Raw genomic sequence first — 12,270 nt, forward strand, 5'->3', positions numbered from 1 at the left:
TATGCCATTGTTTCCAATTACCCATAAGAAAATGTTATATAAAATATAAGATGTTCCTACTGCTCTGCCTTCTTTGCTAATAAAACATTCTCAGACTGTTACTTTCATACTAAAAAAAAATGGCCCATTGAATGGTATTGAAGTTGTGAAGGATAAATAAAGGCCTGTTTAAAAATAATTGTCATTTCAAGGATAATCATGCTTTCCTTGTATAAGAAAATACGATTCTTAAGAATGGTTAGGCTGGAAAAACAAGTCAGAAACTTAAAAGGATCTGCTATAAATTTTGATAAGGAAGAACATCAGTTTTCATAAATCTTTTAAGATTTGATAGCCATTAACTTTCTGCCCTCATGTATTCCAAATGAATATAGGCTACGATATGAAATACAGCTTAAAGTATATTTGGTTCATGCCAGAATGGTATTATCCAATGTTATTTTTTCTTTGAAGTTTTCAGAAGCAAGTAAGCCTATTTGTAAGATGATGCAAAACGTAGTAATCTACTAATATCGCCAAAAAGAAGTTAGAATTTCAGATCGCATTAGCAACCGTTGAGTTAAATAACCCTTTCATCTCGCGACAATTCACAAAGACTCGCGATGATTGTCACGCAGTTGGAGTTATTTTCATAATCGCCGCGAATTTGAATCGTCTACAGTAGATATTGTGTTTTTGAATGATTATATGTGAACGACTTGACTGTAAAACTGTCCTTCATTACTTGAACTGCCATTCATCTCTTTCTGAGTAGGTAAGCAACTATAATCGTCTATATATGTTTCGTGTGTAGTAGTTTCTGACACACACGAACATCAAGATTTTTTTTTTTTTCACTATTATTTCTTTTCGTTACAGTGATTATTCCTACTTTATTTTACACCGTTTGAGAGAATAATAGAGAAATTTCTATATACAGTAGTCAACATCTGAAGTGGATCAAAACCTTTCATCAAAGTTGTCCTAAAACCTTCTTCTTAGGACAACTTTGATGAACATTTTTGATCCACTTCAAATGTTGACTATAGTTCAAGATTACCTCAAGTTAAATCTATAAAGGATAATTAATAAGATTGCAAGTTAAACAGGATTAAAGATAAAATACATTTATTTCAACAAAAGATTTTTTATTTATATTTTATTCATACATGTACAATATCACTTCATACACAACACTGAATTGGAAAGCATATTTATAGCATTTGCTGTAGAGAATACCTCTAATAATGGCAACGCATTACATGATAATTTCATGTCATACATTGACACAATTGGTAAAAAAAAAAAGTTACATTACTGATGTTTATATACAGTCATAGAAAAACTACATATAAAGATATACTGAAGCTGCTTTAAAGAAGCTGATGGATTAACAAGAAATGCAACAACGCCATACTGCATATTCAGCAAGTATCCATGTAATAAATATTTGTACAATAATTCACAAAACACACTTAACATGATACTGCCAAGTGAGCAAAGGCTGTTGCTTTCTGACACTGATCCTAAATCTGTCAGCAGTATGCACCTGTCACGTTTAACAAACAAATTTGACCTGATTCTGCCCAAATACACCTGAGCATCTGTGCATACACACAACAGGAATGTTTTAACGCTGTTCCACAATGACCCCCTAAAACTACCTTAAACAATCCACAATAACTAACCCAAGTTTAAAGACAAATGAGGTTGAAAGTCCTCAAAACTCTGTTTGCATGTTGTAAAAATAACCACTTTAAATACAGTAATGTAATCTACTTTAATAACCTCTGACCAGTAGTTATTTGAGCATTTATAGGATACCTATATTTGATAATGGCTGCAGTGCAAGTGTATTAAACTGCATGCCATTCAGTGTTAAAAACCATGGCTGGTTAGACCTTGGTTTTAAAAAAGCACCTATAGAATTTCACGGAAAGCATTATCTTTCAGAAAATGTTCCACCTTGACTCAAACAACTTACCATTCAAACAGATATGTGTAAATACAAGCATTTTTCATTTATATGTAAAACAGCATTCATGTGCCCATGTAAAGTGACTATATTTGATTTGTTCTGATCCCTACCTGTCCAATCATCCCCGGTTTAAGTTGCTGTTCCCAAACAACTTTCTAAAACATAGACCGATGGCTGTAGCTCTACCAGCTACGTTAAAGTGTTACGTGCTAGATGAAGAGGCATTACATGGAAATTTCAATATAATTCACCATAACCTAAAACAACACTACACTACTGTGCAAGCACTACTAATAACAGATTACTGTAGAAGAAGCTACGGAAGGTACTACTCAACACAATGTTTTTACATGTATCCCACTGCACAATATCCTGCACAACAGCATGAATCAAGAGCTTTGAATGGGTCTGAGACAACAGCTGGAAAAAAAAATGTAAACATACAGTAGAAATAGCAGACTGGCCTGGCCATCTTTACAAAAATATAGTGATTTCTTTGTTAACAGTTCTCTGGTTGTTTAGTTGGTGAGGGAGGAGAGCGTTGTGATACAGGGCTGCAGTGCAGGACAGATCTGAAACTCACTTTGGAGTTATAGGGGAGGAGGAAGGGGGGAGACTGCTTGACCAGGTGAGATTTCCCCCTGCTTGCCCCCTGAGCTAGTATCCACAAGACTGCAGGATTTAATGAATGTTGAGATTGTGGAAATGATCGAAGATCGCGCCGAGTGCCCAGCTTGTCTCCACGTTATTCACCTTTTTGGTAAGCTGTGAAGAAAAAGATCATTAATCTATGACTAAAAATGGCCTAAATTGTGCGGCCAAGGAATGTTAATTTAGGCTCTTGGCAATTTAATTATGTACACTCAAAAATGTACACAAAATCAGTAAACAGGTTTGAGACCAACTTTAGATCTCCTGCAATTTTTTTCACATTTCACAGGAGTTTCACATTTTTAAATTATGTTGTTTTAATATTTCAGACTCACCTGCAGAACAGTGCTATCCTTGAAGCCGAATCCTTCTTTCAGTAGGCACGTGATGTAGGTCATGTCCATGCACAAAAAGGGGCTGATCGGGCGGTATTTAGTCATCTTGTTGCACACTTGATTAAGAAAAAGATAAGAACTATAATTAGTGGTGCTTACTATGGGAAGCTCCTACTATTGCTCATACTTAAGAGTTAAGGATTTGAACAAACCCTTAAGCCTTAGTATTAAACCTTGACGCATTTCTCATCCCACACGGTTTGTGCAACAGACATGAGTTATACCTCAAATTGGGTGGCTTGTTGAGGAAAGTGGTGTCAACCACCCAGAACACCCTAGCACTAAGAACTACTTTGAAAACAACCACAAGGCAATGAGTTTTGCACGGACAAGCAGCATTCACATTTTCTTCAGAAAATGTAAACATTTTGTAACTCTGTGAGTAAAAATGTAAGGCTTAATAAAAATACATGAAAACAAGATTAAAAGACTCCCACGTTGCACATGTGATAAGCATAGTGTATACACTATCTAGTGAGGACAGACAGTTGATTGTCAGGCTACAGTGTGTCAGAGTCTGGGGAAAATTACGTAAGACATTGAGGCACCAGCACTTTGTTTGCTACAACCGTCTGGCACATCTTTGTGAAACGGGTCTTCCGAATGTTTTGTTTTTCCTCTAGCTGACAAGGTGATTTGTGAAAGTTTGGGAAGAGGGAAGAGCAGGAGGAAAGTAAAAAAGAATAATTTCATACCCTAGGTCCTACACATTTGCTGATCGTGCTCCAAACCAAAAGTGGGGACAAGCAGTACCAAGTGTTCCCACACAGGGTGTGACATTAAGTCCTGCCTTTCTCCAGTTAGATATTGGGCATTAGGTGTTGTCTCACGGTCAGGGAGGAGGGAGTTCCCACAGGGCTGCTGCCATTGGGATAACCAAGGTGCCAAATGTGGTTCATCGAGACCATGCGACAGTGTCAGTGTACAAATAAAAGCCTTACATAAGATGCCAACTCATTCCTTCTAGTGATAAATCTTCTCTGCGGACATTTACTGTTTGACACAATCTACCGAGTGAGCCATATTTCATGAATCAGTTTCAGGTCTCAAACTGACGTATGCGTCACATTCTGTAAAAGAACTCATAACATAATCCTCTACTCAAAGGGCATGGAAAAGCTGAGATAGCGTGTTGGAGAGTTACAAAAGAAGGTGAACACACGCAGGCAAAAGTATTTGTGTGGGAGAGGCGCAACCTATGTTTATGTGGTGGCAGAGCTATCATTTTGTGAAGCCAGTGTGATTGTCGAGAACCTCAAATGCAAATAAGCACCAAGGGTTTATGTTTGTGCAATGTGTGCGGCAGGACTTTGACCTGAGTGTTCTTTGGAGATTGGGAGAATGTCCAAAGTCTTACCTTCTTTGGCTCTCTTTTTGAAATCCCTGACTTCCACAGTACCACCACGAGATCCGTCTGAAAGATTAAGACAATACGTGTTTGTTCAGCATCATTTTTTAAAGATAATGCATTTGTAGACATTCCGTAGCATTGACCTTTATCCCTAATGTAATCCCACTCACCAATGAGACCAGACTCCACAGCTCTGTCAAAGTAATAGGAGAAGGCATAGAAGATGCTGCTTCCCTTGACCTCAAAGGGCTGGTGCACAATCCCTTTCACCACCCGCATCACCTCTTGGTAGCACAACTTGTACCCAGCGTAACCTGAAAAATAAAGGACCAAATGTATTTATACTCCTGTTATTGAGATCTTATAAAGAAATTGCAGCAGTTTTACTTCACTGCCCTTTATCTTAAACCTAATTTTGTCCTATCTCACATAGCCAGATATTTGACTATAAAGTCAAAGTGTAAAGTCTAGTGGTCCACTTTGCAGTTTTTTCTGCCCATTTAGACAGCAAAAGTCAGTCTAACGGACATGTGAAACATCCCAATCACGTTTTTTTGTTTGTAGGGTAGCTCAGCAGTGTCTGTTTCATATATACCCAATACCTTCTAAACACAACTTTGCTTCATTTTGACACCCTGAATCTGTGTAGAAACAGACATTAATGATACTGTGTGGTTCAGTCCATGGTTGTGAGGCCGAGACTAACCTAACCTTGGTGCTTGATGTCCATGTCACTATATATATATATTTAAGAAACTCCTAGACTTTGGGAGGAAAGCAAAATATCTGAGGTATCTTGAATGGGGAGTGTGCATTTCAAGGAGAATACCTCCTGACAACATAATGAGGTCAGTTTGAGGGTTTGCCACAAATTCTTCAGGGAAAGATTTTCTCACAGGAAGTACCAAATAGGCAGCTTTCATATGGCCTGGTTGGTCAGGTCTACCAGTTGGAAACCATATGGACTGCTTAACAAGGCCCATCACAACTGGTAAATCTGCACCACAACATCGATAAAGGGAGAAAGGGGTAGGCTAAATGCCAAGCCCATTCTAAACTAGTGTCTCTTTATATGCCTGTGAGAGAGTGTTGAATCAACAGTGTTGAGTGAACTGACTATTTTCTCTCTGCTTAAATACAATGTTCATTTTAGTATTTCTCTGGAGCCAGAAATGACACTAAATATAGAGGAAAAGCCCTGAGAAGTTAACTGAAGTAAAATCAAATTAATTTCAAAGTCTGTTTTATTCTAGCTGTAAATGGTGTGACATTTTTGTGTAAAACAGGATATAAAAACAAAAAATGAAGGACTAGATATCTATTTAAAGACTTTATCTATTGAAAATTGATTGAATCGTGAAAAGTAGTCTTTGTTCAACTTTGGAATAGTACAATGAATTGATCACAATAATACTAGCAGTATGCAAAAAAAGTACAATGATTTCATTCCGATTTTAATCTATTATATTCTGAGGTCACTCACCATCTGGGGTCCCACTGACTTTGTAGGTGAGTCCACCAAAGCTCCAGTCTTCTCTGAATTTTTTGGGCAAACAAGAACTTCTGAAAACTTTCCAGTCAAGACCTGATGGTTGAACATTGTGAGAAAATATTGTAATCATCAATTACAAAACATAAAGTAAGCAAATAATAATAATAAAAACATTTTATTAATCATTACCATCAGCACCAAGAGCACCAAGAGTTGCCAGTCTGCCAGCAATTAGTCCATTTCCAAGGTAACTGCAAATGAAAAAAAGAGTAAAAATGATGATGGCACATTGTTGCATATTGTTGGTCTTTGTCTGAAAAGGGACAAATAACTGTTGATTCATCAAGTTATCTGACCTGTGAGTATACAGTGCGTAAGTGCTGTTGAACATATTGATTTTGGCAATGTAGTCTGGAGGAGCAGTCAGCACAGTTTTCTGCGAAAGAGAATAGTGTCAATGTAAGACAGTGTCAGTGTAAGAAACTACTGAAACATACTAGCCAGTATGTCAACTTTTGTTTTATCATTATACCTTTAACTTAGGAAGGAAAGTAATCTGAGTTGAACCGCCACCCAAATCCAGGATCCCAACAGTTTTCCTTGTTTTAGCATACAAATGACCTGCAATACAAAAGTATAATATCAGTATTAATACCAGTCATTCAAATCCATGAAAAACATGTAAAAGTATATTGAAAGTTATTGATTCTTAGGGTTTTTTAGCAATACTTTACCTGTAAGAAAGTTTACTGTAACCCATGCCAAGACCCCTGTAAGAGTGAGAATTCATGCTGTTGAGATGCAGAATTTGAATACTAAATATTAAGTTTCAACTCTAAATAATATGGTAAACACCAGTCACCACATTTAACATTTGAAACCTTTTGATAACTCTGACACCTGCAAATGGATTTTGACATATTCAATATATACAGTACTGCATGTTTTATCATTAAGGTGTAGACAAATGTCTTCATAGAAAGTATACATCTTATATTGGGGCCATCAAAGACCAGCCCAGGTAATTAAACATGTCTGAGATGTGAAATTAGTCACACCTCATAAAACCACAGGACAAGTACGTGAATGTCTGAGTTTGCATGAAACGAATGTCAACTTAAATTAAAAAATGTGGAGGATTATTTTATATTGAGCGTAGGAGGCTTCCAGACAAGGTTTAATCCAGACAGCTATATTAAATGCTCAAGTCACTATCACAATAACAGACACAGCAAAGCTGGGGTAAAAGGGATGTTTCAAAATCTGTGCATTGCATCATGGGTTTAATTATCTTGGATAGGTTAAAGAGAGAAAAATTATAGTACCTTCATTAGTGCCATTCATTATGGTGACACTGTTGTTTGGCACAAAGAAAGGGGAGTCATCAAAAATTTCTTTGACCTATGGACACAAACCAGAGTTTACATGTATTAACCATCATGTACAATTTCAGCTCTACGATGTAATGAAATATAAGAGTTCATGACTCATGTGTTCCTTTGTAATGTACACCATAAAAAAGAAATGAACCATTTGGTTGTTACAACATAAAAATTCAAGCCGGCTCTTTTTATCTGGAGTCAACGGGAAGTGCACTGAATCAATCTTGGGCAAAATTGTCTGAAACTGGGCAAGCTAGAAACCACAAGTGTGGCTGGTGTGGTGGAGTTGAATATGATAATTCAAAAGGCATTTGGGTCCCTTCAACTCCAGACAGCCTCAGAACAGCTGCTTTTGCACAGTATTGGTTTCTCTTCTCTCTTACGTTTCCTGTCTTTCTTTTTCTCTGTCTCGCACACAACGTGGTTTGCATCCCTTTGGGATGGTTGGTTTCTCTACCAAATTGTCTGAGAAATAGAGAAAGCCTTACCTCATCCAACAGGGCTTTGGCTTTTTCTTGAGGTAGCAGGCGCAAGCCGGCAGTGGCTTTCAAAACCACAGGTGTCTGTATCCATTGCTCTTTCGGAATCGTCTTCTTTGCCACCTTTAGCAGCTGCCTAATGGTTTCTCCACCCTAGCATATGAAAAATATGTACATATTATTGCAAATGCGCCACAGTTCCTCAAAGTGTTCTCAAAGGAACCATCCTATCCCTGTCCTGTAACAATAGTATTATCTATAAACACGATGAAGGCATCTTTTTTCTCAACCAGCAACAAGATCTTTCAATGGAGAGCAGAATTATTAACCATTTCACTGTCCTCAGCTCATGGCTACATAGTTGAGGATGGGAAGAAAACCCATCAGTGGAATACCATCTACAAACTTTAAAAGCACATAAGCAAAAAAAAAAAAAAAAAAAACGTAAATTACTGTCTGGTCAGAAATTAAGTAAAGAATCATTGCACAGTCTATAATTCCATAGTGCTGAGTGCAGAATTTTTCATGTTATCTTCAGTGGAAAAATCAAAAAAAGGGAAAATATATGCTTTCTCCATTTACACTGCACAGACGAGACTGGAAAAGTCAAAGCCATTAGAATGTAATAGAAATAACATGTTCCCTGATGTTATAAGAAAGTTAGTGGCTTACCACATCAGGCATATCCGCATACGCTGACAGTCCAGGCTTCACGGCATGGTACATCTCATTGTCAAGCACTGGAAGCTCCACTGTGGGACACAGAGACAGACAGAAATGTCAGAGGGGACAATTGAAGACGTATGCTATTAGAAGGTGCACATTAGCAATGGACTGCGGGCAACTTGACTCCATCTCTTAAAAGGTTATTGTGCATGAACAGAGACATTTGGTTATTGTATGTTTACCACAAATGGCGACCACCAAGATTTTTCCAGACAGGCAAATTAAGAGTTTCTCAAGGCTCAGAGTTTACCTCATCAGAAGTGATGCCATGTCTCCATTTGACGTGTATTTTAGGGAACCGATTACTGCATTATCAGCTCAAACACATAATCTTTAACATATTGCTCAGGGTTGCAATTTATTAAATGAAACTGCAGCTGCTTATTACCCAGCTGCTTATTTCTCCATCCCTCTTTCCTCTTCCCACCCCTGTGTTTCTGTTTGCCTTCACACCATGCAGCGAATGAACCACGGCAAACACAGACACAGTAAGCAGACGTGCTATGAGCCACAGGCTCCTGAGAGGGATGCAGTTAGAAAGAAATCAAGAGAGAGAGAGAGGCGAAGAGGGCAGCCGTTCACAGAGTGTGCAAGGCGGGACTCTTCAAGATCATTCTGAGTTCATGGGCTAAACTACACCGAAGCATGGATGTGAGTCAGGACCATCAGAGCAACACATCTGGAGAGGAAAGTATTGAAATTCTAGCTACAAGAGGAGCAAGTAAGTAACCCGGGGATCTGCAGAGCTCATTTAGTGTGCAAAAATGGGATATGGAGAAAGGACATGGAGAGACTTACCTGGGTCTTTTTGAATGAACCTGTAAATGTGGATACGGGTGCCGGTGCTGCCAGCATCAAACATGATCCCATAAAAGGTGCGACTGAAGTTGACCGGGCGAGGGGCCACTGCTTCTGTCACCACTGCTTCTTTCACCACAGGTACCTCTGGAGGAAGCTGATTGTCCATGTTGGCATGGTGATTGAACGCACGGTAGCGGTTGTACATATGGTGGTTCAAATATGTTGCCTCTGCCAGAAAGTACCCGGCAAAAAGCCACATGGACGCCACCGTCAAGAGCAACATCTGCTGAGACATGGTTTCTTTCTCCCACGCCGACACTACAAACAGCTGAAGGCTTGACTGGCGGTTTCTCGAAAAGTGACTCAAGAGTTTTTATGGAGGAGGATGTGTTTGCTGTTTTTGCCCGGTCTTGTTGAAAGTCTTGAGGGTGTACAGATGCAGCGAATGTCTACAGAAAAGATGAAGAAGGGAAGAAAGAGAAGATGGAGAGAGCCAGAAAGAGAGGGTGAACACAGAGACACACTCGGGACTGGTCGGTCATCTGTTTACAGTATATAAAGACATAAGTGCTTGGCAGGGGGCCATGCCAAACAACGCCATCCACCAATCCTGAGGCTCTTCATAGCAAGCCCTCTGAAATCCATCCTCCACCATCCCCTCCCCTTACTTATAAAAATGGACATGGAATACCTGCTAAAGAGTGCCATTTCTTTCTCGTCAATTACATGCAAGGCGTTCAAATTGGCAATACCCTCTCATACCCTCCCCCATCATCTGAAGTGGCTTAGATGCTGCTAAAATGTCTTCAGAGGAACAAAAGAGAGTATATATTAAGACTTCAAAACCAGTTGGATTGCTAGGAGTAAATGTATTGGTTTAAAAATACATTTTATGGGTGTACTTAATTAAAACTTACAGCTTTACTTTCTACTTACGGCCAGTCTTGTTACTTCACCACTTTTTCTTTCTCCTAACAAGCATTTAAACCTACTCATGCAAGCTTCCAATTGCTGCAAGCCAGTTTCCTTTCCAAGAATAGTAGTTATATCATGAACTGGCTTCTAAAGAATCTTAAACGACTGTTTAACTGGGATCTTGAGATTCTCTGTTACACGTAGTTAATTTGAGTTATTTGTCTCGTAATTTCTAAAACAGGGCTTTTCCCTCCTTTGCTTGCTTTAAAAGAGGTGTAAAGAGATGTAGACATTATCTAATTTATTGTAGGAGCTTGTGGCAAGGATATAAAATAGCATAATTATCATTAAACTTCAGAGCTCAAACATAGGGTAGACAAATGATTCTTGTGTTGTTTTCACATCAGTTGCCAGGTATTTTGGCACGGCAGATGGCAAACTTCTGTGTCTGTGTACTTTCAGTGCCCGCAGAGTAGTGGAAGATCCGGTACCCAGGACACTTAGGGTCAAACTTTAGACTCAAAACACTTCACCGTTTCTGAGGTAAATGACTAAATTGACTACATTTTTAAACCTCCTTGCAAAGACTTTTAGCTAGGCAAGAACATATTTTAGGATTATACAGAGAGAAAGCATATGAGTGACTGTATTTTCTTAGGTGAAAGTTTTGCAAAGCTTCTTCTATATTGGTTTTGACAGACAAAAAGCATGTATGTGATCAAATCTTGTATGCAGGAGCAGACGCCTCATATGAAAACCTCATATGACCTGAACAGAATGGTTTTTGAGGAGTTTTCTCGACTCTGTGAACATTGGTGTCACATCAAGGAGGGTTGCTTAGATGAATTGTTGTGCAATCCTCAAAAATTCAGGCCCAACGGAAGGGTTGCATTACGATGACATGTCTTTTTCTCTTTCACATGCAACTAATGAAAGTGGTTCACCGCACATCGAGTTAAGAATGGCTTTCACTGCCACTGCCGGTGAGACCCAGCTGAGGGACAGGGAGAAGCAGAAATAAGGGGCGGTGGAGCCAGGTCTGCGATTTAGTGCCTAGAGGGGAGATGAGAAGCACGGAGAGGGCAGAGGGAAGGAGGGAGGGGACCTGGGTGGAGTTTGGCAGTGGCTGCGCTCCCATCATGCCATTCCAGTCCACGGACAGTCGGCTGAGCAAAGCAACAGTTCCAACGTTGTAATTTGGAACTAAAAATATTACACTTTCTTTCCTCTTTTTCTTCTTTTTTCAAACTGCGGTACCCCATTATGGTCTTTTTCCCGTGCCAAGCATGCATGTGCAGGCCCTCATATTGACTTCTGACAAGTTAAGAGAACACTTTCAACCATGCCATAGCAACAGTATAGTGCATCTATGAGCTGATTTAATAGGTGGCTGGCTTGTAAGTGTCATAAAATTACTCACTATCCTGCAAAAGATCATTATATGCAGGCTGCAATGCTTCATGAGGATTCCTGTCATTCAGGCTGGACAGGTCTATATGGCACTGCACAATATGTTGACTACATTACACCCTCAGATGTTTTTTATTTTATTGTATTTTTTTTTTTATTTTGGTCTCTAAATGAGCACTTATGTTCACACATAACTGAGAAAATTACTGACAAGGCAGTCTGTACATCCATGGAATTATCACAATACATCATAAACAGTGTTTATGGCATAAAGCAGGGCAATTACAGTACATTGTTTAACTGATGTAATAAAAATAAGCCATGATGAGCACCAAAGCCTGACACATTCAAAACCATTGTTGGATGCAATGTTGGCTGGAACATGTTTTGCCACAACGAAACAATTATAATTTGAAAGAATTCTTTGCCAGCCCAGTAGAATGCGCAATGCATCCTTTAATCTACATTATTTATAGTGCACAAAACAAAAATATGACAACAAAATTGTGAGGTTTGATCATGCGCAAATGAAGTGAATGTGTTATTCGTTATGCAATATGCATTGCTTTTTAAAGTAATAGTTCACCCAAAAATAAAGTCATAATTTAGGCCTACTCACCCTCACCTATTAATTCTTCTACAAAACACAAAATTAGATCATTCAAAGAATGGTGGGTAATTTCAACACAATGGCAGAACACTTTTAAACTT

General features: G+C 38.8%; 1 protein-coding gene across 1 annotated transcript; it reads right to left on the reverse strand.

Annotated features, from left to right (window-relative positions):
* Positions 1–1,110: 1,110 nt before the first annotated feature.
* On the reverse strand, positions 1,111–12,270 carry entpd5a (ectonucleoside triphosphate diphosphohydrolase 5a). The gene is made up of 13 exons (XM_048191709.1): positions 9,232–12,270; positions 8,380–8,459; positions 7,717–7,860; positions 7,172–7,247; positions 6,581–6,616; positions 6,379–6,467; positions 6,203–6,282; positions 6,036–6,097; positions 5,838–5,939; positions 4,525–4,668; positions 4,361–4,417; positions 2,944–3,059; positions 1,111–2,722 (listed from the first exon to the last, which is right to left on the reverse strand). Exons 1-13 carry the CDS (start codon positions 9,527–9,529, stop codon positions 2,639–2,641), a joined length of 1,368 nt encoding a protein of 455 aa, XP_048047666.1. The 5' UTR covers positions 9,530–12,270; the 3' UTR covers positions 1,111–2,638.

This window comes from Megalobrama amblycephala, linkage group LG5 (genome assembly GCF_018812025.1).
Source record: "Megalobrama amblycephala isolate DHTTF-2021 linkage group LG5, ASM1881202v1, whole genome shotgun sequence".
Taxonomy (NCBI): Eukaryota; Metazoa; Chordata; class Actinopteri; order Cypriniformes; family Xenocyprididae; genus Megalobrama; species Megalobrama amblycephala.

Bases quoted from the DNA above. Each gene is read 5' to 3' on its own strand.
- entpd5a (XM_048191709.1), bottom strand. From the start codon at position 9,529: ATGTCTCAGCAGATGTTGCTCTTGACGGTGGCGTCCATGTGGCTTTTT. The intron at 6,617-7,171 runs GTACTATAATTT...TCACTCTTACAG, and splicing joins AATGAATGGCACTAATGAAG to GGGTCTTGGCATGGGTTACA. The intron at 6,468-6,580 runs GTAAAGTATTGC...TTTGTATTGCAG, and splicing joins TACAGTAAACTTTCTTACAG to GTCATTTGTATGCTAAAACA.